General features: G+C 35.5%; 3 protein-coding genes across 7 annotated transcripts; 1 reads left to right on the top strand and 2 right to left on the bottom strand.

The window, feature by feature from the left end:
* Window positions 1-4910: 4910 nt before the first annotated feature.
* Window positions 4911-6709, bottom strand: LOC107460286 (peroxidase 16). Its single transcript, XM_016078643.3, has 3 exons — window positions 6426-6709; window positions 5926-6289; window positions 4911-5457 (listed from the first exon to the last, which is right to left on the bottom strand). Exons 1-3 carry the CDS (start codon window positions 6639-6641, stop codon window positions 5051-5053), a joined length of 987 nt encoding a protein of 328 aa, XP_015934129.1. The 5' UTR covers window positions 6642-6709; the 3' UTR covers window positions 4911-5050.
* Window positions 6710-9623: 2914 nt separating this feature from the next.
* On the bottom strand, window positions 9624-14742 carry LOC107460294 (putative glucose-6-phosphate 1-epimerase). Of its 5 annotated transcripts, none has more exons than XM_021143811.2 (9): window positions 14441-14742; window positions 13922-13996; window positions 13464-13520; window positions 12447-12607; window positions 12161-12301; window positions 11593-11695; window positions 11390-11489; window positions 10738-10980; window positions 9624-9872 (listed from the first exon to the last, which is right to left on the bottom strand). In XM_021143811.2, exons 1-8 carry the CDS (start codon window positions 14534-14536, stop codon window positions 10766-10768), a joined length of 948 nt encoding a protein of 315 aa, XP_020999470.1. In that variant the 5' UTR covers window positions 14537-14742; the 3' UTR covers window positions 9624-9872; window positions 10738-10765. The 5 variants fall into 5 exon arrangements, 3 of the variants coding, with proteins under 3 accessions (XP_020999470.1, XP_015934142.1, XP_052113163.1); XM_016078656.3 differs by lacking the exon at window positions 9624-9872 and adding an exon at window positions 10161-10666; XR_002376342.2 differs by lacking the exon at window positions 9624-9872 and adding an exon at window positions 11155-11310 and having other exon boundaries at window positions 10860-10980.
* Window positions 14743-15843: 1101 nt separating this feature from the next.
* Window positions 15844-18374, top strand: LOC107460305 (uncharacterized). The gene is made up of 3 exons (XM_052251408.1): window positions 15844-15881; window positions 16620-16678; window positions 17348-18374. The coding sequence occupies exon 3, from the start codon at window positions 17355-17357 to the stop codon at window positions 18372-18374; it is 1020 nt and encodes a 339-aa protein (XP_052107368.1). The 5' UTR covers window positions 15844-15881; window positions 16620-16678; window positions 17348-17354.
* The last annotated feature ends 6406 nt before the right edge of the window (window positions 18375-24780 follow it).

Raw genomic sequence — 24780 nt, 5'->3', positions numbered from 1 at the left:
CATTGGAGATACCTCTCCCCAAGCCACCACCATCCATTCTCTCATTCAAGTGGGTACATTCCTTATACTTAAGCTTTGTTATTCCCCTTGAATATGGTTTGCTTGAGACGGATGGTCAACTTAGAAAAATTAGTGGCTTTAGGAGTAAAAAGGAGATGGTTAGTGGTTGGAAATTCCATCCTAGGTTCACCATGGTTACATGTCCAAAGCTTGATAGCAAAGGTTGGTGTATAACTAAAGTACATGGGTCTAGAAGGATGTTTGGTCACCTTGTTGAGAATTCACCTTGCTCACCACCCACATGGATTAATGATAATCAACTTGGAGATGGGTGTGAAGACAAAATATGGGATCCGGGAACACATGAGGATCAACATTGGGAGCCCATGGTTTGTGAAGAACTCCATCAAAGCTTGGAAATATTAATCTTGAATGATGGAGCTTATTGGAAGTCCAAGCATTGGTGGAAGTTCCAAGATGAGTACAAGCACAAGCCACCTTGAGAGAAGCTCCCCATAAGTCCAACTTAAGGACAATAAATAAAAGTGCTAGGTGGGAGACACCCCACCATGGTAAAATCCTTTCATTTTCTCTTTTATACATATTGGTAGAATTAGTTCAAATTCTTGTTTTTATTGGTTTGTTGAGTTTATTTGGTAGTTCAGTATGTTGAATAAGGTTTTAGGGTATTTTGGTAGTTTCTTGGAGGTTTGGAATGCTTGGATTGGTGCAAAAACATAGCAAAAATTTTTTTTTTTGAAAAAACAGAGCACCATCCACGCGTATGCGCACTGCGTGCGTACGCGTACATGAGCATTTTCGACCATCCACGCGAGCGCGCCATGCACGCGTACGCGTGGGTTGAGAAGTTCCACCTTCCATGCATTAACCCGAGAGTTAGGCCCGCACTGTGCGCGCGTCGTGCCTTTAGCACAACCCCACTTGCGCGTACGCGCACATGACGCGTACGCGCCACTCTCAAAATAAACCATCCGTGCGCGCGCGCAATGCGTGCGTACGCGTGGATGCCCTTTCTTCCATCCACTTCTTTTCTTCTCCACTTGCATGCTTCCTTCCTTGCTTCCTTTCACAAGGCTCTTGGACCAACCAACTCACTGCTGCACCGCATCATTACTCACATTTTAACCCCACAAAGTGGTTCTCACAATAGGGTAACCGTATCTGATTCTTTAATAATATTTGCCCTTGTTACTTCTTCTCCTATTTCATTTACTTATCTCATGATTAGACATATGTGGGAGTCTGTAAAAAGTACCAAAAAAGCTAATTTACCTTATGAAATGTTTCTCACGTGTATTTTTGAGTACTATAAGGTAGATTTAACAAATGAGGCTGTGGAGAACAAATTTTCTATGATCAAAGGTGGTGGTGCTGTAAAAGGAACCAAGAGTAAGAAATCAATGCCAATGGACAGCGACCTTGAAAGTCAGTTTGAATCCTCCAAAGCAACCGAATCCATAAGAGAAATCCTCACCGAATTCTCCAATATGTCTACACTCATGGTTCAATTTCATAGGGCTACTCGCAAGCTAGCCTATGAAAATGAACGGGCTTGGGGGAGATGTAAAGAGAGAGTGGGTCTGATGCTGGAAAACTTGGAGAAGGATCTGGGAGTTGGCAGTGAAGAATATGTTGGAGACTCTGATCTCAATTTGTCTGATGATTAATGTTCTGTTTTAAGGTTTAGGATATTGGCTTAAGTATGCTCAATCTGATACTTTATTTTGTTGGGTTGGAAACTCTTATAACTCTGAGATACCCTGTGATACTCTGCTGTGTTTGACTATATTTTGACTAGTTTGCTTGCTATATCACAACTGTTTGCAGGTGACCCTTTGATGACAAAAGGGGGAGAAAAATAAAAAAATTGAAATTAGAAAACAGGGATTGAAATTCTCTCTTGAGAATTCATGATCATTCCTGTTAAAGAGGATTGATGCTTAAAAGTATCTGTTTTTATTGTGATCTTGTTTTGATGCAACTGCTTTGAATATTGCTTTGAACACATTGCTACCATCAGTTGATTTTTATCTTGGTAAAATGTGTTTACTGTGTTTATGATACATTTGAATTACCTTGATAAAATGCTTAATGTTGGATTTATTTTTGGCAGTTCTTTTAATTTTTAATGGAAATAGTTGCTGTGTTTGGAGAGATTATATCTTGCTTGAAAAATATTTTTCCTACCATAACTATGATTGCTCTGATTTGTTGGAAAATATTTTTTTAACCAATTTGAACAGCAAAAAATTATTTCTGTTTGATTATGTTGTGTGCATTGAGCAGAAAATAAGTTTATGATGTCAAATAAGTTTTGATTATCAATTTAAACTGCTCATAGATCAAGCATTTAGCATCACGTAATATGCTAAATAACATTGTTACTTGAAGCTTGATTTAAATGTTACAGGTTAGTGCTTCCCTTGGTAAAATAGCATACATCAAGGGGGAGCCATGTGATAATTTGAAAGGGGGAGAAATTCAATCTTCAAAGGGAGTACTCGTACTCAAATCTTTAAATTTCTTTTCATTTCAATTTTAATAATGTTTGTCATCAAGGGGGAGATTGATGAGTTTGGAAAGCTCTAATTTAAATTGATGATGATCAAACATTATTAACAGCAAAATAATTAATCTAATTTTGATCTATATATGTTAATTAAATTAATTTTGCTGTGCAGGTTTTATTTGGGCCAAAAATAAAATTCTGGTGCAAGCCCAATTCAGCCTTGGTATTAGTATATTATGATCATATATGGCTAAAACCATTGGGCCGAAATAAAAATGTTGCTAGCCCAATGATTAAAATATTCAGCATCAATATGAAGTTAGCTTCTTGTGGCTGAATGGAAAATAAATAACTTGGGCCAGAATGAGTTTAAATGCTCCGAGCCCAAAAAAAAATGTTCCTCATGCATGATCCGAAATATACTTCATCAGGAAAGCAAATGTTGATATTTGCCTATGCCTTCCAACGGATCTCAATTCCAACCATGTGATGGATTTCAAATTCATTACATTACCATTTATTGCATGGAACTATGAGAGAAAATTTGACTTTGATTTGATGGAAATCATTATGATTCTTGCTACACGCCACTCTAAGGGAAGTAAAAGCAACTTTTACCAATTAATTGGTTTAACTCACTTAAATGCTTTTCTTCCAAGATTGCTTATTCTCTCTCTCATCTCTTTCTTTCTTTGCTTCGGTCATTGTCCAGGAAACAATGGAAGCAATGTTCAACAACCAAAAGAAAGAAGAAGATGCATGCTTCAAGACCATCAAACTAATGATGGCAAGAAAATATAACAAAAGAAAAGTATGATGTGGCTAAGATCTGCATCACTTATGGTAAGATTCTGTGATGAGATCTTGGCTTCTTCATACCAAAAATAGTTGATGAAGATTCGGCCAGCAAGGAAGATTCTTAGAGGCATGGCTTGTCTCTGATTCTGCTCAACCACCACAGGAAGTAGCTAGAGTGGCGAAGTGATGGAAGAGGCAGAGATTGGAGCAGATGAAGCCATCATCATCATGAAGCATCAAGGGCCAGAAATCCATCTTGGAGAGGAAGCCAAGGATGGAGTGCTCGGATTGATGAAGAGTGATGACCAAGGAAGGACTAGAGGTATTTGCATGTTGGTTTTTGCATGAGTTTCCTCTTCTTTCTCTATGGCCGAACTGGTTCTGTTTTGAAGGAAAAGAAGATAAGCTCGGTTTTGTGTTTCAACTATGAAGGCTTCACTTCTCTATAAAAGGGGTGAACAGTCACGGTTTGATTAAGTGAGAGTGCAAGGCACAAAAGTCTCATAGCTACCTAAGCTTACAGATTTTCTTCTCTTTCAATGTATTCTGTTTTGTAATTTTTCTGTTTAATTTTGTCATGTCTTGAGTCTCATGGAAAAAAGGCAAACAATGAAGTTTGTATGAAAAAGCCATAGAGGGAAAAAAGACAGAGAGTGCAAAATTAAAAGAAAAAGCCATAGATGTCCTTAGAGGTCCTTTGTTCATCTATGTTGTGTTTCATGATTCATCCCCTTGTAAGTTGGGTTAGCACTTTACAATTTGTAATCTGGATGATTATAGTGAAATTCCATCATTGTTGTGATGAAGACTTGATGTAGGCTGCATTGCACTTAGCAGCTGAACCAGGATATATCTGGGTGTAATCTTCTCTCTCTACTCCTTCATTTCTGTTTCTGCCACATAGGAGCTAAAATCAAAAATATCTCGTGCCAAGTGACGAGACAAAAGTAAAAAGTCTCGTGGCTAGGGACGAGACAAAAACAGAAAAGTCTCCTCAAAGACCAGAAAGTGTAATGAAAAAAAGGGGTTAAGATTCAACCCCCATTCTCTTTGCCACTAAAACCATCACTGGTTTTACGAGACAAAACGGAATTGTCTCTTGCATAATCCGTTGCGCAGACTAAACAGAAGCCAAGTTATAATTTCTAATTTTAAGGCTTAATAAATCAAAATTAACGAAGATCGTAGATTCAACCTCCCCTTTTCAAAACCTTGTAGAACCTTCAAAATAAATTATTTCGTACATAAAAATGAATTTAAACTTCTAACATTTACTTAAGCGAAAGAGTAAGCCTATTAACTCTATCAACTCAAGTTAGAATTTGTGTTGCAAACTTTGCATTTTGCTAATAGATGAACAGCCCCTGCCATTAAAAGACCCAATTATGTTTTTATGTATCAATAAAATTGAAAGGCCCAACAATATGCTGTAAATCGTGGGTTAACAAAATCCCAATTGGGTCCACGATTTGAAGATTCCTACTCTTTTTATGTGATCTCTATAAATTGAGTTAAATTTATCATATTTTTAGTAATAAAAATTAGATTAGATGCCAATGGTTTTATTTAAATAAAAAGTTCGTTTACATAACAGACTCATCAGTAGTTGCAATTAAGGAATGATGATGATGCCATGATAGCATTTATTAATGGAAAAAGGAATCATCAAATAAATAGTTACATACAACATCAAAAAGGGGAGTGCTACTAGATTTGATTTGTTTAGTTGGGCCTGGTGCAATCAATCCTAATTTCACCTTGATTACCAGTTAAGACACCAACTCTACCCAACTTAGTGATGGCATTAATAAAGGCATTGTTAAATGCTGCTTCATTTGATGCAAACAAGTTGACCGTTGACTTAGTCCTTGGATCTGTGAAGAGCACCTGATCAGAGGTGAAGAGACCCTTTCCTTGCTGCAAGTTCTTGAAGTATTGGTTGTCAAACTTTTGGGGTGTGACTGGGTCCATGTTTATGGCAATTCTTGGATCAACTTTCAGTGGACACATTTGTCTAAGCTGGAATGCATATTGTAAATTCAATGATGGGTCGATTCTATTTCTTGGGCTGAAATTGTATATCCTATTTGAGAACTTCCCACAGTGAGAGAATCCAATTGTATGTGCTCCTGATATTCTCAAAAAACCACATTTTAATCATACATATAATATAATGATGTCAAATAATTAATATATTTTCATAAACACTGTATATAAAAATACATATTTAGCATTTTGAACAAATGACCATTTGTATTCATAAAAAATGAAAATACTGATATATATACCTACATTAAATTAAAACTAAATTTGTATGTGACAAAAGTATCCTATCTTTAGAGGGTTGAAGTGTCACGTAAGATATTTTTGTCACACGGAGAATATCTTACGTAGGTTCAAGCTTAGTTTCGATTTAAAATGGGTATATATATCAACGTTTTTTCATCTTTTATAAGTATAAATGATCATTTATTTTTAACATTTTATAAAGATTACTCTGTTACAACAGAATAACAACACATATATTTATACATAAAATATAACTGATTTGGTGGCCGATTTATGTGGAAACGAATGTGTAAGAAAAAATGACGTACCTGACAATGCAACCAAATCAGTCTGAGAGAGGCCATTAGAGGTAAAGAAGGAAGTGAGCTGATCCAAATTGTTTTCAGGATGAGGAAGATGGCGTTGAACACTGGCTATGGTAGAGATTCTTCCATCACGCCTTCCTAATTCCACATTGTAAAATGGACCCCCTGCCAAGTTGACAACATCCCTAGTAGCAAGAGCAAGAATATCAGCACAAGACACTTTGTTACGGCACTGAGGGTTGCTATCAACTGCAGCCTTGGCTTTAACCACTGTGTCAAATCCATCACCAGCTAGTGATATATCATCTGGATGGTCTTTCTCTGCTTTGTTATTTGGAGATTGTATCAAAACCGATGCATCACAACCCTGTTTGTATGTCCATAAACAAATATAGTGTATATATGTAAGTATTAAAGATACAATCATTCGTGTTGTTTAATTTTAGACGAGTGATTTCATGACAGTAAGTAGTACACTTTATTTGTATATATATTTTGCATACCCTGACAAGGCAATCATGGAAGAAGAGTCTAAGGGTGGCCGGAGCAGTAACAAAGGTTTGCTGGAACTTATTCGAGACGGCGGAGCGGACCAACTGCTCAACATTGGGGCATGTTTGGCTGTAGAAGTTACGCCTCAGCGGTTGAGCTGAGCTTCTGGCAACTGCTGCCACAAGGAGCAATGACAACAATACAATTATTCTATTACAACCTCCCATCACTCTCTTATGTTTTGTTTTGCTTCTTATGTGTTCTGATGTGTGTATCTATGTTGTTTCCGCCCTTGTTATATGCACTTATATATAGTTGCTAAACACATTTGACAGTTACACAAGACAGATATTGCTATATCTTATATTTCGAGAATTCATGTGAAATCGATAACAAAATTGTTAAATAATTTGATAGATTTAACTAAATTATCATTTAATAATTTTCAATTATCAATTTTATATGAAATTAACTATACCTGAATTACTAACGCACTATAATTCAAATGACATAGTCTCTTTATATTCACCTAAAAAATTTCAATTTCGAGTTTTCATATTTTTGATAAAAAAAAATCAAACTGTAACTGAATTTTTACATTTTCTTTTTCTTTATGACCGTATTATCTATATTTATTCTTATTTTATATATTAATAATAAGTTAAATTTATACCATTTAGTTATTTGTTTATCATTATTATTGTATAAGATGTGGAATTCAAACACATTACGTGTGGAATTATTCAAGCTTTGTCTAATGATTAATTAAGACATATGTATGTGGGTATGCTCCCTATAGTTAACATGATATATTAGTGACAAAATTGAGAGGGAGATAGATAAGATAATATGATTAATTGGAGAATGATTGATGAATGACGAGAATAAGAACAAATGTGTGTTACTTTGTGACAGTCTGGCCCGTGATATAAGTATATATGGCTATTGGCTATATCTATATGAGGAAAATAAAGGATGATTGAAGCGACATTAACGCCAATAAGCCAATATAAATAATGTCTATGTGGTCTATAATAAGTTGCGTGAAGCATCTAAACAACTTTGTGAATAATAGTTTGATGCCAGAGAGTTTACTATACTATATGCATATATAGACTATCATTTTATGAATTATGAATAATATAGAAAATGTCAAAATGAGAATAAGAGATGGTAGGTATGCACGAACATGCACAAGCATGTTCAGATAACGAAAGGAACTTTAGTTTCATGAGCTGACCAAGAAAAAATGTTATCTAAATTATGAACTATGTACATATTAAAATCAATCATTGCATATAAAAATATATATTTAATATTGTACAAAAACATTGTTATTCTATTACATTTAATTGAAAAATTAATAACATCAATATGTATAATATATAAATATAATAATTAATTTAGTGATACATATAGTATTTTTGGTAAAATATAGTTACTAACAGCTTAGTTGTCAAGAATTTGAAATTTTGAATGGCAATTCGTGTACACTAACGTCGTTGTTTTCAATTCTTATTATTATTATTATTATTATATTAACTATCAACCTTTTTGTTACATATATAATTTACATATAAAGTATAAAAAATCATGCGCATCCATAATCCCTTTTAATATTATGGGTTAACTAATTGACAGCATGAGCGCAGACAATCAGATAAACTATACATACGTGATGGCAAAATAATTACTTTTTCTAAAAAAAAGGTTTGAGATTTTATTATAACAATTAAACTATTTAAAGTGAAACAGTCAACACATAAAAAGAAGAGACAACGAAATTTTGAAATGTGTTAACAGATAAGTTTTGATGGATCATATGGTTAAGGAATCTCATGCTTGGAAGTATTAGCCAACTCAAATGCATGTTACCACCATCTCACCTGTCACTGTGACTCCACTCATCTCTCCTAACTCCTAAGTTCTAACTACCCCTATGCAAAGCAGATATACTCCTATCCCAAGCCTCTCTTTGGACAACACTTCTTTTTTTCTTCTTAATTTGTGGTCATAGAAAATATATTTTCTAGAAATGAGTGGATACATGGGAGAAACCACACATTAATATCAGTCATTATGTATTTTTATATTTTTATATGTACACAGTTTTAATATAAATCAATAATTCATTTTATTTTACCAATAAATTATAATTCAAATAACATAATCTCTCCGTACTTATTTAGAGGTTATTTTAATTTTTTGTTACTCGCTTTGATCGTTAGACTAGTGGTTAATTTTTGGAGCAATGCTAGGGGGTCAGCAATTTTTGTGATTGTTAGCCATCAACTAGCCATCAATGATAATTTGATAGTGTGAAATTGGTGTGAAATTTCATCAAATGACTCACATTTTTCTGCTAGTTACATGCTGGCCAAAATTCAATAAAACTACTGCCTCCTAGACTTTTCCTAATTTTTGTATACACCAACATATTTATATAAAAGTAAGAGATTTTTTTAATAAAAAATATTAAAAATTATTAAAAATTATTTTTTATTATTATTTTAAACATTCCCATACTATTTAGAATAACCATCCAAATACTAGGGATAACTGATTTTGCCACCAAGATCGAACTCTTGATCTTTCAGATCTAACACTCTAATACTATGTCATGATACCACTCATCCCAAAAACTTCATCTGATAGAAAAATGTAACACTAATGGTTATATCTCTAATATTCTATAAACCTCCATTATACACATTGTACAAATGTTCCATTGGCTCCTTATATTTTTCTTTTTAATAAATCTCTAATATTTATCTAACGTGTCTGTAACACTGACTAAAGAAAACTCGCAGCCCTAATATTCTTTACAACGAATGATATATCATCTATTGTACTGTTCAGTTCAAATTTAGAAAAAATCCATGTTATAGCTTTTGAAGTAGTTATTTTTTCTCCACAACAGAGTATCTACTGGGCTTACCATTGAACACGATAACTAATTTTTGGTTAGTTTGTAACACCTCTGGATCAGATAAGACAGCTGACTCAAAATTTTTAAAAAAATTTATATTCAAAATTATGGTAGTTTGATTCACCGATTATAATTAAGTTGAATATAATATAATATTATTATTAAATGCAGTCATAATTATCTGCGCGAGACCAGCTCCTCAATCGATCTATCTGATTCAATCAAGCTTCTTTAAAAAATTATATATTATATATAGTATCCAATTTGGTTATATGAGAAATAAAAGAAAGAAAGTCATCGATTTCAAACATGCAATGCAACAGACATGGGCTTTTGCGTGCGTATATGAGAAAGTTGACAAAAACGCAAGTGGCAGAGAGAGTACTGAGTATTAGTTATTGGAAGATGGCTTTGAGAGTGTCCCTCTTCACCATATGCATAGCTTGTTCCCAGCTTTTGACCTTAACCTTCTTCGCTCCGCTTTACAACTAGAATAAGGAACCTTAGAATTAAATTCAACCAATCCTGCCTGTCGATGAAAAAAAAAAGGAACAGAAGTGAGGCTGCTTGACCGAATAGAACCATATCTCATCCCAAATCTCACGAAATAAGATGAATTGAGACAGTATTTTTTAAATACAAAATTATCTTAAATATATAAACCATTTCTTTAGTCGAACCAAAGCATATGTATAACATACTCTAATGAGAGAGAAAGCCACGAGAGAGAAAGCCGTGCGGATGAGGAACTAATAACAATAATACAGAAAAAAGTATAGGAAAACAATGACAAATTTAATCAATGTGAACAATAGAGTAAAATAGAAAACTAAATTTTAATTAAAAATTAATTTTGTATATTGAATTACTGCGATAACAGTATGTTTCATGGTAATCTTGGTTTATGATTTCAACATGTAGATTATCCCAGCAACTTATGGCATACAAGTAAAAAGATCCGAAATAAGACCCCCCCTATAAAGTATATATTGTTTAATCCTCATGTAGAAGTAACTTTTCAGAACCCCAACAACTGTGGACCCAAAGATAAACCCTCTGATCCGGGCCATTCTATCCAACCTGAAAATCTACAGAATCGTGCACTGTAATTTCCTTTTCCCATAACGGTGCCTACCATGCGTTAATTTGATATTGATCAATACCAAACTGGTCATCCATTGTATCAAAATATCATTTAACAAAAACCACGTCGGAACATGATTTCAGCCGGTCCAACTTGAAGGTATAAATAGAAAATGAAAGTGGGGAATTTGCTACTATAGAAACACTTCCCTTTCATCATTCATCATGGCCACGAGTTACCTGAAGAATAAACCAATGATCAAAATGCAGAGCTGAAAGAAATAATTGAATCTGCAGTTATTACTTATTACCAGTAGAGGACATAGACACGATGATCTTTCAGCTGCATTGAAGAACTCTTCGGGGATCAAGCTGCCCGCTACAATAACTAGAAGAAACAATTGAAAGCTCTAGTCTTCCTTTCCATTCTTCGCCAGGTTTCAAAGTGATAGGTTTTTCAATAGCAGCAGCCTCTACACAAACCATATGCTTATACTCATTATCACCAAAATCAGCCATAGCCTTTGCTTTTTTATCCCAAGGATTCCACACCACTGCAATAATCAATAATCAATGATAAAAGGGATTAAGGTAACAGTCAGTAGTGAAACTGATTCCAGAATATATAAAAGCAAATATATATAGTGGGCTATGCAAATGCCCAGCCCATGAAAAAGGTGTAGAAAAGATAATAACAAGAAGGAACAGAGGAGACAATTTGGGACAACCCGGAGCCTGGCTCCCCCTTCCAGCCTCTTCTACTCCTCAACACACAAAAAGGTCTTTCATGCCTCATTGTGAATCGTAAACCCCATCCCTAAACAATTGATGACCCTGGCTCTGTCTTCCACTCTCTTCTTCTCATCCTTTGCCTTGCAAACATTCTCAGATCATGCATATTCTTAGACTTTGGGAAGATAAAAAATAACACAAACTTAAAATGCATGAGAAGATTATAATCACCAGCATCAGGAAGCCCATCTTTACGTAACACATATGTTCTCTTCTTCTCGTGATCAATAATAGCAATCTTTGTAGGAGTGCTGAGATACATCTTGTCAACCTATCATATAAAGAAAAGAGATGTATCAGTTTGGAACTCATGAATGCATGGGAAACAACAGTACACCCGAACTGGCTAAATGAATGTCATAAAGCAGTCTCACTTCTGATTCAAATGTTAAAGCATCCCCCTGTTCAGTAAAGCGTTTCTTTTTCTGCAAGTTGTCGAGATAATCTAGTGTCTCTAATCCCTCTACCCGGACTTCGCTGAATACAAGCAAACTGGTCGGTTAAATACTTAAATGTAATCCAAAATCACAGGCTACAAGTAAATTTCTGAACAATGAGAATAAATAAAACTCAGTGAACAGCCATTAAGTTGTAGTAAAGACCAAATGTAATTCACCCAAAATAAAAAAGACTGAATAAGCCAACAACTTCCTTATTCTCTAAGAGATATAGAACAAAATGCCAAACTTAACAAAGAAATGAATTTGTGGGGGAAAAAAGGAAATGAATTTCATATTTTGAGTTGAGAAAACAAGCTTATGCCCACATGATAAGATAATATAGTTCCATTGGCTTGTTTACTATGGGGATCTTGAACTGTTTCTCAACCAAATCCAATAAGTAACAATGTAAAATTTGAGAACAGGGGCCAATTTAAAATAAAGACGAGCACATTAATATAAAACTCATTGTAGTGAGACAAAACATGGTCTAAGCTCTTACCATATATCTGAAACAGAGAAATATGTATGATAAGCAAATGTGAATGAAAATGGCTTCCCATCAGTGTTTGTGTTCCTAATCCGAGATGTCAACATCAGATCCCCTCCAGGTCCTAGAGCTACCCTAAGACGGAATTCAAAACTACATGCAGAAAGAAAAGCGTAAAATATGAGAATTATAACAAAAACAACTCAAACAATAAAATGAAACATGAAAATATGGACTAAAAACAGGAATTCCAAAAAAAGATCATAAATAAAAGACACGTTTGTCCCTGTATATACACCTGTGAGGCCAAATCTTCATTTCCTCTTCTGAGGGCTTAAGAATCAAATCAACAAAGGCTTTATTGGAAGTATTTGTTGGAAAGGGAGGAGGGTGGTCATCAATGGCCCAGAAGCGATTTCTAGCAAATCCATGCCGATCTAGGTTACCATGGCAGCTAAACTGCAAACAAAGAGCAAACATCCTTGTACATGTTACATGGGATATGATTGTAAATTTTTAATAATACAATATCTAAAGGGTCATTTACAACCTACAAATTTCAGTTACATGAACAAGTGTTACATAGGAGTAGGATCTAACATGGTTGCAGGTTTAGTGTGATGGAGGCAGCAACGAAATCAAGAAGCCTCAAGCTTATAATGTGACTAGCATACTTTTTGCGGATTATTAGCCAAGTGCAAATAATATATTTCGAGTTCAATTGAGTATTTTACTGCTTTGCTGCTGCTGGGCATGTATTATTTATGCAACTGTCACCTTCTTTTAACCTGCTTGACTCATCTGGAATGTTAATTATTCTTGTTGATGCCTGGTTATTTGGGTCTGCAACTTTTGACTAGCCTAAGTAATGTACGAACACCAGAGAGGAAAAGGAGAACTTTTTCCTTTCTAAGAAAAATATTATGATTCCAAAGTAATTCTCTATGTTTAATTTCACACATTATCTTGACCTATTTTTCGTGGCAGACATTATAAAATATAAATTAATTCCATAAGCAACTTGTTGATCACCTCTAAAACTTCAGTCTACAGCTTTGCTATTCCTTCAGCACACAATCTCCCCCTAGCCTATGAAATATCATACTTCATATAGATCTTAACAATGTATTTAAGGAGAGTTTCTCACAATTTGAGTTAGGAGCTTAAGAACCAACTATTTAACAACTTCTAATCTCATCTCTTTTCTCCTTTGTTCTCCAATTTCTACTTACTCTAAATTAAAAGAAAGCAGAATTATCACAAGAATCTCGGGAAAATGAAAAAAAAAAAAAACAATATCATGAGAAGTACATACTTGAGGAAAGCATATTGGAATCCCTCCACGAATTGCCTTGGGAGGCTTAAAAGTAGCCTGCAATATCAATAAAAGAAGATGTATCAGAGCTTATAAAATTGATTGTTGGAGTTGAAAATTTTCAAAAATATATTTACATGGACAAATCATAGTCACATAATTTTCACTATTCTTTCGCACTAAACAGCTTATATAAAAATATAGTGACTTATCATAACTTTATATCTTAACCAAGATTAATCAAATCGGGAGCACCATATTAGTAGTAGAAAGTCAGAGCATTCAATCGTATCATATTAACCTAGTAACAATTACAAGAGTAAATCAAGACTGAAACATACTTTCAGATAGATCCTAATCATCCTATATTCTTTTAAAGTAAATTGACTAACTTAATGCAGGAGAACACTCATCACAAGCTGATGTTTACAACCTAATTGAGATGTTTTGCAGTATACCTTGCTACTAAGGAAAAGCAATTCTTCACCATGGTCATTCTTCCAAGAAGTCACATGGCCACCGTATAAGTACACCTGAAGTCCAATAACAAAGAAATTTAAACATAATCAGAACAAAATAATACCAGAACATACACACGAGACTACTTAATCCACAGCGGAAAACAGCAAAATAAAAAATAAAATAAAACAAAATCAAACACCAAAGCCACGCAGCTCTATGCAAAGAAACTACACCAAAAGTTAAATCAAATTGTTCTAGAACAATCCTTCTAAAGGAGCAGAGTTAACTTCAGCTGCAACACGAATTAAAAAATAAATATTAAGGTGACGAGATCAGTACTCTAGAAACCGATAATAATCATAGTGATAGCAAAGGCGAAATGCGAGAATCAAAGAACCAAACCGAGAAAGTATGCAGATCAAGCAGTTTGCGATGAAAACCGAATATAGAAAAATGCAGGGATTAAGGTGCATGAAACATGATGCACGATGCATGATTGAAGCATGGAATCGGACCTCGGCGGAGCTTCCACGTGGATCGCGAAGAAGAACCTTGTCGAGGCCATTGAAGCCCTTGCAAACCTCATAGTACCTACTCTTCTCGCTGCTCATGGCTAATTCCTACCTCTTTCGAAGCTTCACCACTGGCACAACCACCGTCACCACCACCATATAGGGATGCTATGTTTGTGTATATATATTTCTCAGTTCACACTCATTAGTTCTCGATTTACGGTTTCTCGGTAACCCCTACCAATTCCACATTGTTTTCTGTAACTGCAATCTCTTCAATTTTCTTCTTGTTTTTTCTTTTTTTTTTTTTCCTTACTCTTTTTTTGATTTCTCGATAAGACGTACGTATATATTGCAAATACTGTTGGGTACGTGTTCAGTAATCGTGCATTTCGAACGCTGATAGATGCATATAAAATAATTAATAATTAATATAATAATAATATATCGTATTCAAACGTGATAGATTTTTTCATTTTAATAAAGTTGAGTTGGCATCAACTTCACTCATCTCACCAGAAGCAGGGCACAGTTTGAATGCAGAGATTAAGCCTTATTTTAAAATTTTAAAGTGGTAACTTTGTCTTGGAATTGGAAGACTAGACACAGTAATTTTAATGTTTAGCGAAAATCTACTCGTATAACAAAAATTACTGTTTAGCAAAAATGCTATTCGTATAATAAAAATTATTGTTTAGTTTTTAATATTATTTAATTATTTTTTAATTAAAAAATATTTTTATTTTTTAGATATATATTTATAATTAAGATTAATTTAAATTTAAAAAATTAAAATTTTTTGTTATAGTCGAGAGAAAAAAAAAAGAGAGAAATGGAAGCACGTGGGGTATATGCCCCCACTTAAATTTTCTTTTTCCCTTCCCCTGCTTCGGTGACATCCCTCCCCTCCTTCCTTCTTTCATTTTCTTTCTATTTCTTCCCAACAACTTGAAACTCTCTCTTCCTCTTCCCTTCTCATTCAACTCTTTCATCTTCTCATCTCTTCTTGCAACTACACACTATTATCAAACTCATCTTCATCATCTTACCTTTCTTTCTTTTTCTACTCTATCTTTATTTATTCAAAATTTCATTTTCTCAAAATCCCAAACCATGGAATATCAACTTAATGAGTGAAAGAAACATTTAACTTTGAGTTCCAAGTGTTATTGAGACTTCAAGGTAACTCTTTGACTCAATAATTAGTCATATCCCCAATTTTTGTCATCTCTATATTTATAGGTATGTATAAATCTGAATTAGGGTTAGTAGGATTAGAAAATTTGGGACTTTTGGTCAAGATGAGTAAGATTATGTTAATTGACAATGTTAGTAGCTCACAAACATCATTATTGTCATATTTTTAGAGTTGTAAAGTTATTGGACATCATTTGGTAGCTCGTTGGCGTGCTCAGAGTTGCTTCCGGTTCTTTGAAATCAAGTTGTGAGTAGATATTATATCTATAATTATTTTTAAATATATTATTATCAATATCTATGTTGAATCATTAATTTTGGAGTTTAAAAATATTTTATTATTGTGATTTTCGAATTTTTGAAAATAAATATTGATTTGTGAAACTTACAATTTTATAAAAATACACACGAGACGATATTTATATATTTTGTAAAGTATAAATGTTTTCTTATTTGACTTATTTAAATTTTAATTAAATTTTAGTATGCAATCTTATATATATTGATTTGCTATGAAATTTAGTAGTATGTTATAAGCACTAGAGATTTTTATAAGTGATTTGGTTTGGATTGGTTTGGGAGACTCTGACTAGAAAACCGTAGTTAACGGCGGTTATGACGTTAACCTAGATGCATCTGGCTCAGACCTCAGCTAGTAGGGGCGTTGCTAGCCTAACGTGTAGGCCACACGTTGGATCTGTTATACCGTACGGGCACACTAGAGGAAAGGGCTACCCTTAGAGGTGGAGCCGCCCTAGGTGTGTAATATTTGATTTGATTTGACTTTTGGAATGAGAACTCCCATTTCAGTTCATCCGCTTAATTATTTATCTAATTATTTGTATAATTAATTAATATGAATTCTTCATCTTTAGAAAGAAATATAATTTTCAAGGTAAATTTTGTATTGTCTCGTGTGGGTTATAGATGTAATGTTTGCTCACTGAGTTGCAAAACTCACCTTATTATATTCCATGTTTTTCAGATACAGGAGTTATTCTAGGTTCCATTCCATCTGCCCCTCAGTAGATCTTAGTCATTTTGGTGAGCCATTCTTCTTTCCAAGGACTAAGTAATTATGTAATGGAATCTTTACTCAAAATTTAGATTATGTCAATGCTCCATATGTCACAGGCAAGATCCTCGTGTGGGTTATGTTATTTTAAATCTTGAACTGTTTAGGTAGTAATTATGATTTGGTTATGTAAGACTTATGGATCTAATTATATACTCTAGTTATCAACTTGATATATATATAATGCGTATTTTGGATATATTTGATTGTGGATATGATTGGAATGTGTTGTTGTTGTTGTCCTTGGAAATGGATTGTTATTATTAATACAGGGAGTTAATATTTATGTTGGTAAGGTCCTAGAAACAGAGGAGATTCTGTCCGTTTTTCTGAAAATTTGGTCTTTTGGCTTGCTAAGGGACTTGTCCCTTGAGCACCAGTCATGGCTTGGTTCGGGCCATGACAAAGTGGTATCAGAGCCTTAGGTTTTCCTGTGTAATATGGAGCAAGTGTTCTTTAGTAAGATCACAATTGCGCAAATGGAAGCCGGCCCATTTTCACAAAGTGTGATGTTACTAGAGGCCTATAGGAAGTTGTCCTCAATCTTTTGGTCTCATAATTCTTTCTGTCTGTCCTATTGTCTTTGAACTCCATATACATATGTCGGTGGTGATCCAATCGCTTTATTTACTCAATAGGTGGAAGATGCCACCTAAGAAAAGACGTGGTGGAGCTGTTAATACTTCTGATACTGCTGAATCTAATAGGGCAGTTTCTCTGCCACTTGGAGCGCTTCGACAAAGGCCAAGGAGCCAAAGGATAGCTGATAGGCGCGAAGGAGAGAACCCCGCAGTAAGAGAGGCTCAACCAGACTTAGCGGCTGAATTAAGGGGAATGAATCAAACCCTTAATGCGGTATTACAGGTCCTAACAAATCAAAATAGGGGCAGAGCAGGAATTCCTAGTATGCCAAATTCTCAGCCTCATAGAGTTCATCAATTGTTTGGGGATCAAGAGCCGCCAATTGAAAAGTATTTGAAGTTGAATTCGTCCACTTTCAATGGAGATTCATTAGATGAAGATCCACAACAATATCTAGAGGATGCGAAGAAAGCAATTCGAGCTCTCAGGTGCACCAAGGAATGGGTTGTTGAGTTAGTATCCTACAACTTACGTGGTTCAGCAAGGTATTGGTATGAGTCTCTTCTTGAGAGCAAAGAAGCAGCTGGACTTCCTCCTCCTTCTTGGGAAGAGTTCACTGAAGAGTTTCTTACTCGATTTTATCCAGCTAACAAGCAAGCAGAAGATGCAATTGCCTTTGAAAGATTAAGGCAAGAGAATATGACAGTGACTGAGTATACTAAGGAGTTTACTAGACTTTCTAAGAGTGCTCCATACTTGGTAAATTCAGAAGAGATGAAAGTACGCCGGTTCGTTCGTGGGTTGGTAGAACCTATGTTCACCACTCTTATGCCTGAAGTCGGATGCATGTCTTTTAAGGATGTCCTAAACTCTGCTTATGGGATTGAAGCTGGGATAGCAGAGAGAAATGCTTTTAAGGATATTGGTAAGAAGCCTAAGATGAAGGAACAGTTTTCTGGTGGAGCTAGTTTAGGAGGATTTCAGTCTCATCATGTCAGACTAATCAGCAAGGTTATTCGGGGTATCGAGCTCGTCCTCAAGCATCTTTTGGTGGGGTTGCTTCTTCTGGATCTGCTCCCATGAGTGTTTCGAATCCCAGACCTTTTGTTAAGAGAACCTCTCAATCTAGTGCACAGGGTTCAAATCAGACAAGGCCAGCTCAGCCCTATTGTCTTCAGTGTGGGAGTTACCATTCCGGTATATGTTTTAAGGCTACTGGTGCATGTTTTGGTTGTGGTCAGTCTGGTCATCTTAGGAGGGATTGTCTAAATCCTAGAGGAGGCTTTGCTCCAGGTATTGCATGTCCTACAACACCAATGCCATCATCTTCAGCTATGTCTATTGAAAATTCTTCTGGTCCTAGTGACAGAGGAGCAGGTGGAAGGGGTCAGACTTATAACAGAGGAGGGAGCCAAAGAGGAAGAGGTCAGGCACGTGTGTATGCTTTAACACGTCAAGATGCTCAAGCTTCTAATGCTGGTGACAGGTACTTTACAAGTTTGTTCTTTAGATGCTCGAGTGTTATTTGATACGGGTTTTCATTATTCATATGTATCTCCACACCTTGCATCTCGTTTCGATAAATAACCTGAACTGTTATCCCACCCATTTCTTGTTGGCACTCCAATTGGAGTCTCCACGGTAGTTCGAGTCGTATTTCGGTCTTGTGTTGTTAGAATTAATATGGTTGAAACCTTAGCCGATTTGATCCTTTTAGAACCAATGGAAGATATTGATGTCATCTTAGGCATGGATTGGTTAGCAGCTTGTCATGCTGATGTGGGCTGTTACTTCAAAACTGTGAAGTTTGACATACCGGGTATCTCACCTTTTGTTTTTAAGGGTGATGATTGTCCCACTTTAGCTAGCATCATCTCATCTATGAGTGCGATGCAATTGATGGATAAGGGAAACCAAGGATTTCTGGCAGTTGTTAGAGATATTAATGCCGAAGTGCCTAGCCTTGATCAGGTCCCTATTGTTAGAGAATTCCTTGACGTGTTCCCTGATGAGCTACCGGGGATGCCGCCTGACCGTGAAGTTGAGTTTTCCATAGAATTGGCTCCGGGAGTCTAACCTGTGTCCATTCCTCCCTATCGTATGGCTCCAACTGAATTACAAGAATTAAAAGTTCAATTAGAAGATATGCTAGAGAAAGGATTTACTCGTCCTAGCACTTCTCCGTGGGGAGCTCCTGTTCTATTCGTAAAGAAGAAGGATGGAACGATGCGACTATGTGTAGATTATCGTCAGCTCAATAAGATAATTGTTCGCAACAAGTATCCATTGCCAAGGATTGATGATTTGTTTGATCAACTTCAAGGAGCTACCTGCTTCTCAAAAATCGACTTGCGTTTAGGGTACCATCAATTGAAGATAAAAGAGAAAGACATTCTAAAAACTGCTTTTCGTACTCGCTATGGGCACTATGAGTTCTTAGTAATGTCCTTTGGTCCGACGAATGCGCCTGCAGCTTTCATGGACTTAATGAATCGAGTCTTCAAACCTTTCTTAGATCGTTTTGTTATCGTCTTCATTGATGATATCTTGGTGTATTCGAAAAGTGCTACGGAGCATGAGTATCATTTGAGGATTGTGTTACAAACCTTAAGGGATCACAAACTCTATGCTAAGTTTTCTAAATGTGAGTTTTGGCTGGATCAAGTGACATTCTTGGGGCATGAGGTATCAAAAGATGGGATCATGGTGGATCCAAACAAGGTTGAAGCCGTTTAGAAGTGGCCAAGGCCTACTACAGTGACAGAAATTCGTAGCTTTCTAGGGTTGGCCGGCTACTATCGGCGATTCATCAAGGACTTCTCGAGAATTTCGGCACCATTAACTAAGTTAACTCAGAAGAATGTGAAGTTTCAATGGTCAAAAGCTTGTGAGGAAAGTTTCCAGACACTTAAGTCTTGTCTAACCTCAGCACCGGTTCTTGTTTTACCTTCTGGGTCAGGGAGATTCTCAGTCTTTTGTGATGCATCTCGGATAGGATTGGGTTGTGCATTGATGCAGCATGGCCGCGTCATTGCCTATGCCTTGCAACAACTCAAGAAGCATGAGCATAATTATCCAACCCATGACCTGGAAATGGCAGCAGTCATTTTTGCTTTGAAGATTTGAAGACACTACCTTTATGGGGAGACCTGTGAAATCTATACGGATCACAAGAGTTTGAAGTATATATTTCAACAGAAGGATTTAAATTTGAGGCAACGGAGATGGATGGAGTTGCTAAAAGATTACGATTGTACCATTTTGTATCATCCTGGAAAGGCAAATGTTGTAGCAGATGCCCTCAGTAGAAAATCTATGGGTAGCTTGGCCCATATCACTCTTGGAAAGAGAGCAATTGTTGAAGAAGTCCATCAATTGGAGGCCGGTGGAATTCAATTTGACCTTGGAGAATCAGGAGTTTTTTTAGCACATGTTCGAGCCAAATCTTCCCTAATAGAACAGATCAAGGTTGCACAAAGTGATGATTCGAAACTAAGAAAGCTTATGGAAGATGTTCGCAATGGGAGGAACTCAAACTTTTCTCTTGATCAAGATGTATTGCGTTGTGGTCAACGCTTATGTGTGCCAGATAACCCCTACTTGAAGAAAGCTATTTTGGAGGAGGCTCACAATTCTAAGTACACAGTTTATCCTGGCTCCCACAAGATGTATCAAGATTTGAAACAATTGTTTTGGTGAGAAGGCATGAAGAAAGACATAGGAGTTTTTGTTTCTCATTGCTTAACTTGCCAACAGGTTAAAGCTGAACATCAAAGACCTGTTGGGTTATTGCAACAGATTGAGATACCTGAATGGAAGTGGAAAAGGATTACGATGGATTTTGTAACAGGTTTACCTCGTAGTTTTAAAGGTTTTGATTCAATTTGGGTAATTGTGGATAGAATGACGAAGTCAGCTCACTTTCTTCTGGTGAAAACAACTTTCAGTGCATCTCGGTATGCTCAACTTTATGTTGATAAGATAGTTAAACTACATGGAATTCCAGTGTCCATTATTTCAGATTGTGGACCTCAGTTCACCTCTCATTTTTGAAAATCTTTTCAAAGAGCATTAGGAACTCGTCTGGATCTTAGCACAACTTTTCACCCTCAAACTGATGGGCAATCAGAGAGGACGATCCAGATATTGGAAGACATGTTAAGGTGTTGTATTCTAGATTTTGGTGGGAATTGGGACAACTATCTACCTTTGATCGAGTTCTCTTATAATAATAGTTATCAAGCCAGCATTCAAATGGCACCATTTGAGGCTCTTTATGGTAGAAGATGCAGGTCACCTATTGGATGGTTTGAGATTGGTGAAGTTAAACTTTTGGGGCCGAATTTGGTACAAGATGTGGTTGAGAAGATTCGCTTAATAAGAGAACGCTTATTAGCAGCTCAGAGTAGACAGAAGGCTTATGTTGATAACAGAAGGCGTAACTTAGAGTTTTCAGTGGGTGATCAGGTATTTCTTCGAGTGTCGCCTATGAAAGGAGTGATGAGGTTTGGGAAAAGAGGCAAGCTTAGTCCTCGTTACATTGGTCCATTTGAGATTTTAGACAGAATAGGTGTAGTTGCTTATCACTTGGCATTGCCGCCTGAGTTGTCTATGATTCATCCAGTCTTTCACGTATCAATGTTGCGCAAATATCTTCCTGACCCATCTCATGTGCTCGCACCACAAGCCATAGAGATAAAGGAAGATTTATCATTTGAAGAGGAACCGGTGGCTATAGTCGATCGCCAAGTAAAGAAACTACGTTCTAAAAAGATAGCATCTGTGAAAGTTGTTTGAAAGAATCATTCAGTAGAAGAAGCAACTTGGGAAGTAGAGGATGCCATGCGCGACAAATATCCATATTTGTTTGAGTCTGAAGGTAACTATCACACTTATCACCATATATGAATTCGAAATTCGGGGACCGAATTTCTTAAGGGGGAGAGAATGTTATAACCGAGAGAAAAAAAAGAGAGAAGTGGAAGCACGTGGGGGGCACATGCCCCCACTTAAATTTTCTTTTTTCCTTCCCCTTGCTTCGGTGACCCCCCTCCCCTCCTTCCTTCTTTCATTTTCTTTCTATTTCTTCCCAACAACTTGAAACCCTCTCTTCCTCTTCCCTTCTCATTCAACTCTTTCATCTTCTCGTCTCTTCTTGCAACTACACACTATTATCAAACTCATCTTCATCATCTTACCTTTCTTTCTTTTTCTACTCTATCTTTATTTATTCAAAATTTCATTTTCTCAAAATCCCAAACCATGGAATATCAACTTAATGAGTGAAAGAAGCATTCAACTTTGAGTTCCAAGTATTATTGAGGCTTCAAGGTAACTCTTTGACTCAATAATTAGTCATATCCCCAATTTTTGTCATCTCTATATTTATGGGTATGTATAAATCTAAATTAGGATTAGTAGGATTAGAAAATTTGGGGCTTTTGGTCAAGATGAGTAAGATTATGTTAATTGACAATGTTAGTAGCTCACAAACATCATTATTGTCATATTTTTAGAGTTGTAAAGTTATTGGACATCATTTGGTAGCTCGTTGGCGCGCTCAGAGTTGCTTCCGGTTCTTTGAAATCAAGTTGTGAGTAGATATTATATCTATAATTGTTTTCAAATATATTATTATCAATATTTATGTTGAATCATTAATTTTGGAGTTTGAAAATATTTTATTATTGTGATTTTCAAATTTTTGAAAATAAATATTGATTTGTGAAACTTACAATTTTATAAAAATACACACGAGACGATATTTATATATTTTGTAAAGTATAAATGTTTTCTTATTTGACTTATTTAAATTTTAATTAAATTTTAGTATGCAATTTTATATATATTGATTTGCTATGGAATTTAATAGTATGTTATAAGCACTAGGGATTTTTATAAGTGATTTGGTTTGGATTGGCTTGGGAGACTCTGACTAGAAAACCGTAGTTAACGGCGGTTATGATGTTAACCTAGATGCATCTGGCTCAGACCTCAGCTAGCAGGGGCGTTGTTAGCCTAACGTGTAGGCCACACGTTGGATGTGTTATACCGTACGGGCACACTAGAGGAAAGGGCTACCTTTAGAGGTGGAGCCACCCTAGGTGTGTAATATTTGATTTGATTTTACTTCTGGAATGAGAAATCCCATTTCAGTTCATTCACTTAATTATTTATCTAATTATTTGTATAATTAATTAATATGAATTCTTCATCTTTAGAAAGAAATATAATTTTTAAGGTAAACTTTGTATTGTCTCGTGTGGGTTATAGATGTAATGTTTGCTCACTGAGTTGCAAAACTCACCCTATTTTATTTCATGTTTTTCAGAAATAGGAGTCATTACAGGTTCCATTCCACCTGCCCCTCAGTAGATCTTAGTCATTTTGGTGAGCCCTTCTTCTTTCCAAGGGCTAAGTAATTATGTAATGGAACATTTGCTCAAAATTTAGATTATGTCAATGCTCCATATGTCACAGGCAGGATCCTCGTGTGGGTTATGTTATTTTAAATCTTGAAATACAGGAAGTTAATATTTATGTTGGTAAGGTCCTAGAAACAGAGGAGATTCTGTTCCTTTTTTTGAAAATTTGGTCTTTTGGCTTGCTGAGGGACTTGTCCCTTGAGCGCCAGTCATGGCTTGGTTCGGGCCATGACATTTTTTAACTTTCTACCAACTTCATAGTGTAGACGAATAATCACACTAACGAATTAAAATTTTTAATTTTACTAAATTTATATTTTTAGAAGTGTATTTAAATGATAATGATAATATGTTAATAATTAAAAAATAATAAAACTAAAACAGAATTTTTAATTTTTAAATTTTAAATTTTAAATTTTAAATTTTAGTTTTATTTAGTTTGTATTTTAAATATGTACTCGATTTTAAAAAGATACTAAACCTATTTAAATGTATTTGTTTTATTTTTTAAAATTATTGTAATTAAAAGATGAATATTGTACAATTTTTAAATTTCTCGTCAACTTTATAAAGATACTTTTCGGCTCAATTTTATGGATATGAAAGGCTTGGGTGTGCTATTCCCAGATGTGGAGTTATGGCGTACAAGACAAAACTGTGGGACAGATTTTTCTGAGCCAAAGGTAGAACAACTCGGACCATGCGAGTTCTTTGGAAATGAAATTTTGCTTCACAAATAGCATGGTCCGATTTGCAGCTGATGGAATTTGAAATCTGAAACACGCAACTCGGACCCTCCGTTTTGCTTGTTCTGGCTAATTTTGTTGAGCAAAACGTAACTCGGACCGTCTGTTTTCAAAAACACAACTCGCAGGGTCCGAGTTCTGATTCCTTTGATCCCACAACGAGGTGAAGCACCTCTCCTCCCCATACGCGAGTCCAACACCTCCTTTCCTTCCATATTCAAATTAAAAAGCGATACTTTTCTTGTAAACTTAATTTGTACAATTTGTAGAGTTGAAGTTTAACAAAAGCAAGAAAGAGTTGCCATAAACAAGAATAAG

Source organism: Arachis duranensis, chromosome 1 (assembly GCF_000817695.3).
Source record: "Arachis duranensis cultivar V14167 chromosome 1, aradu.V14167.gnm2.J7QH, whole genome shotgun sequence".
NCBI classification, from domain to species: Eukaryota; Viridiplantae; Streptophyta; class Magnoliopsida; order Fabales; family Fabaceae; genus Arachis; species Arachis duranensis.
Note: the sequence above shows the minus strand (reverse complement) of the source record. Positions and strands in the feature narration are given on the sequence as shown.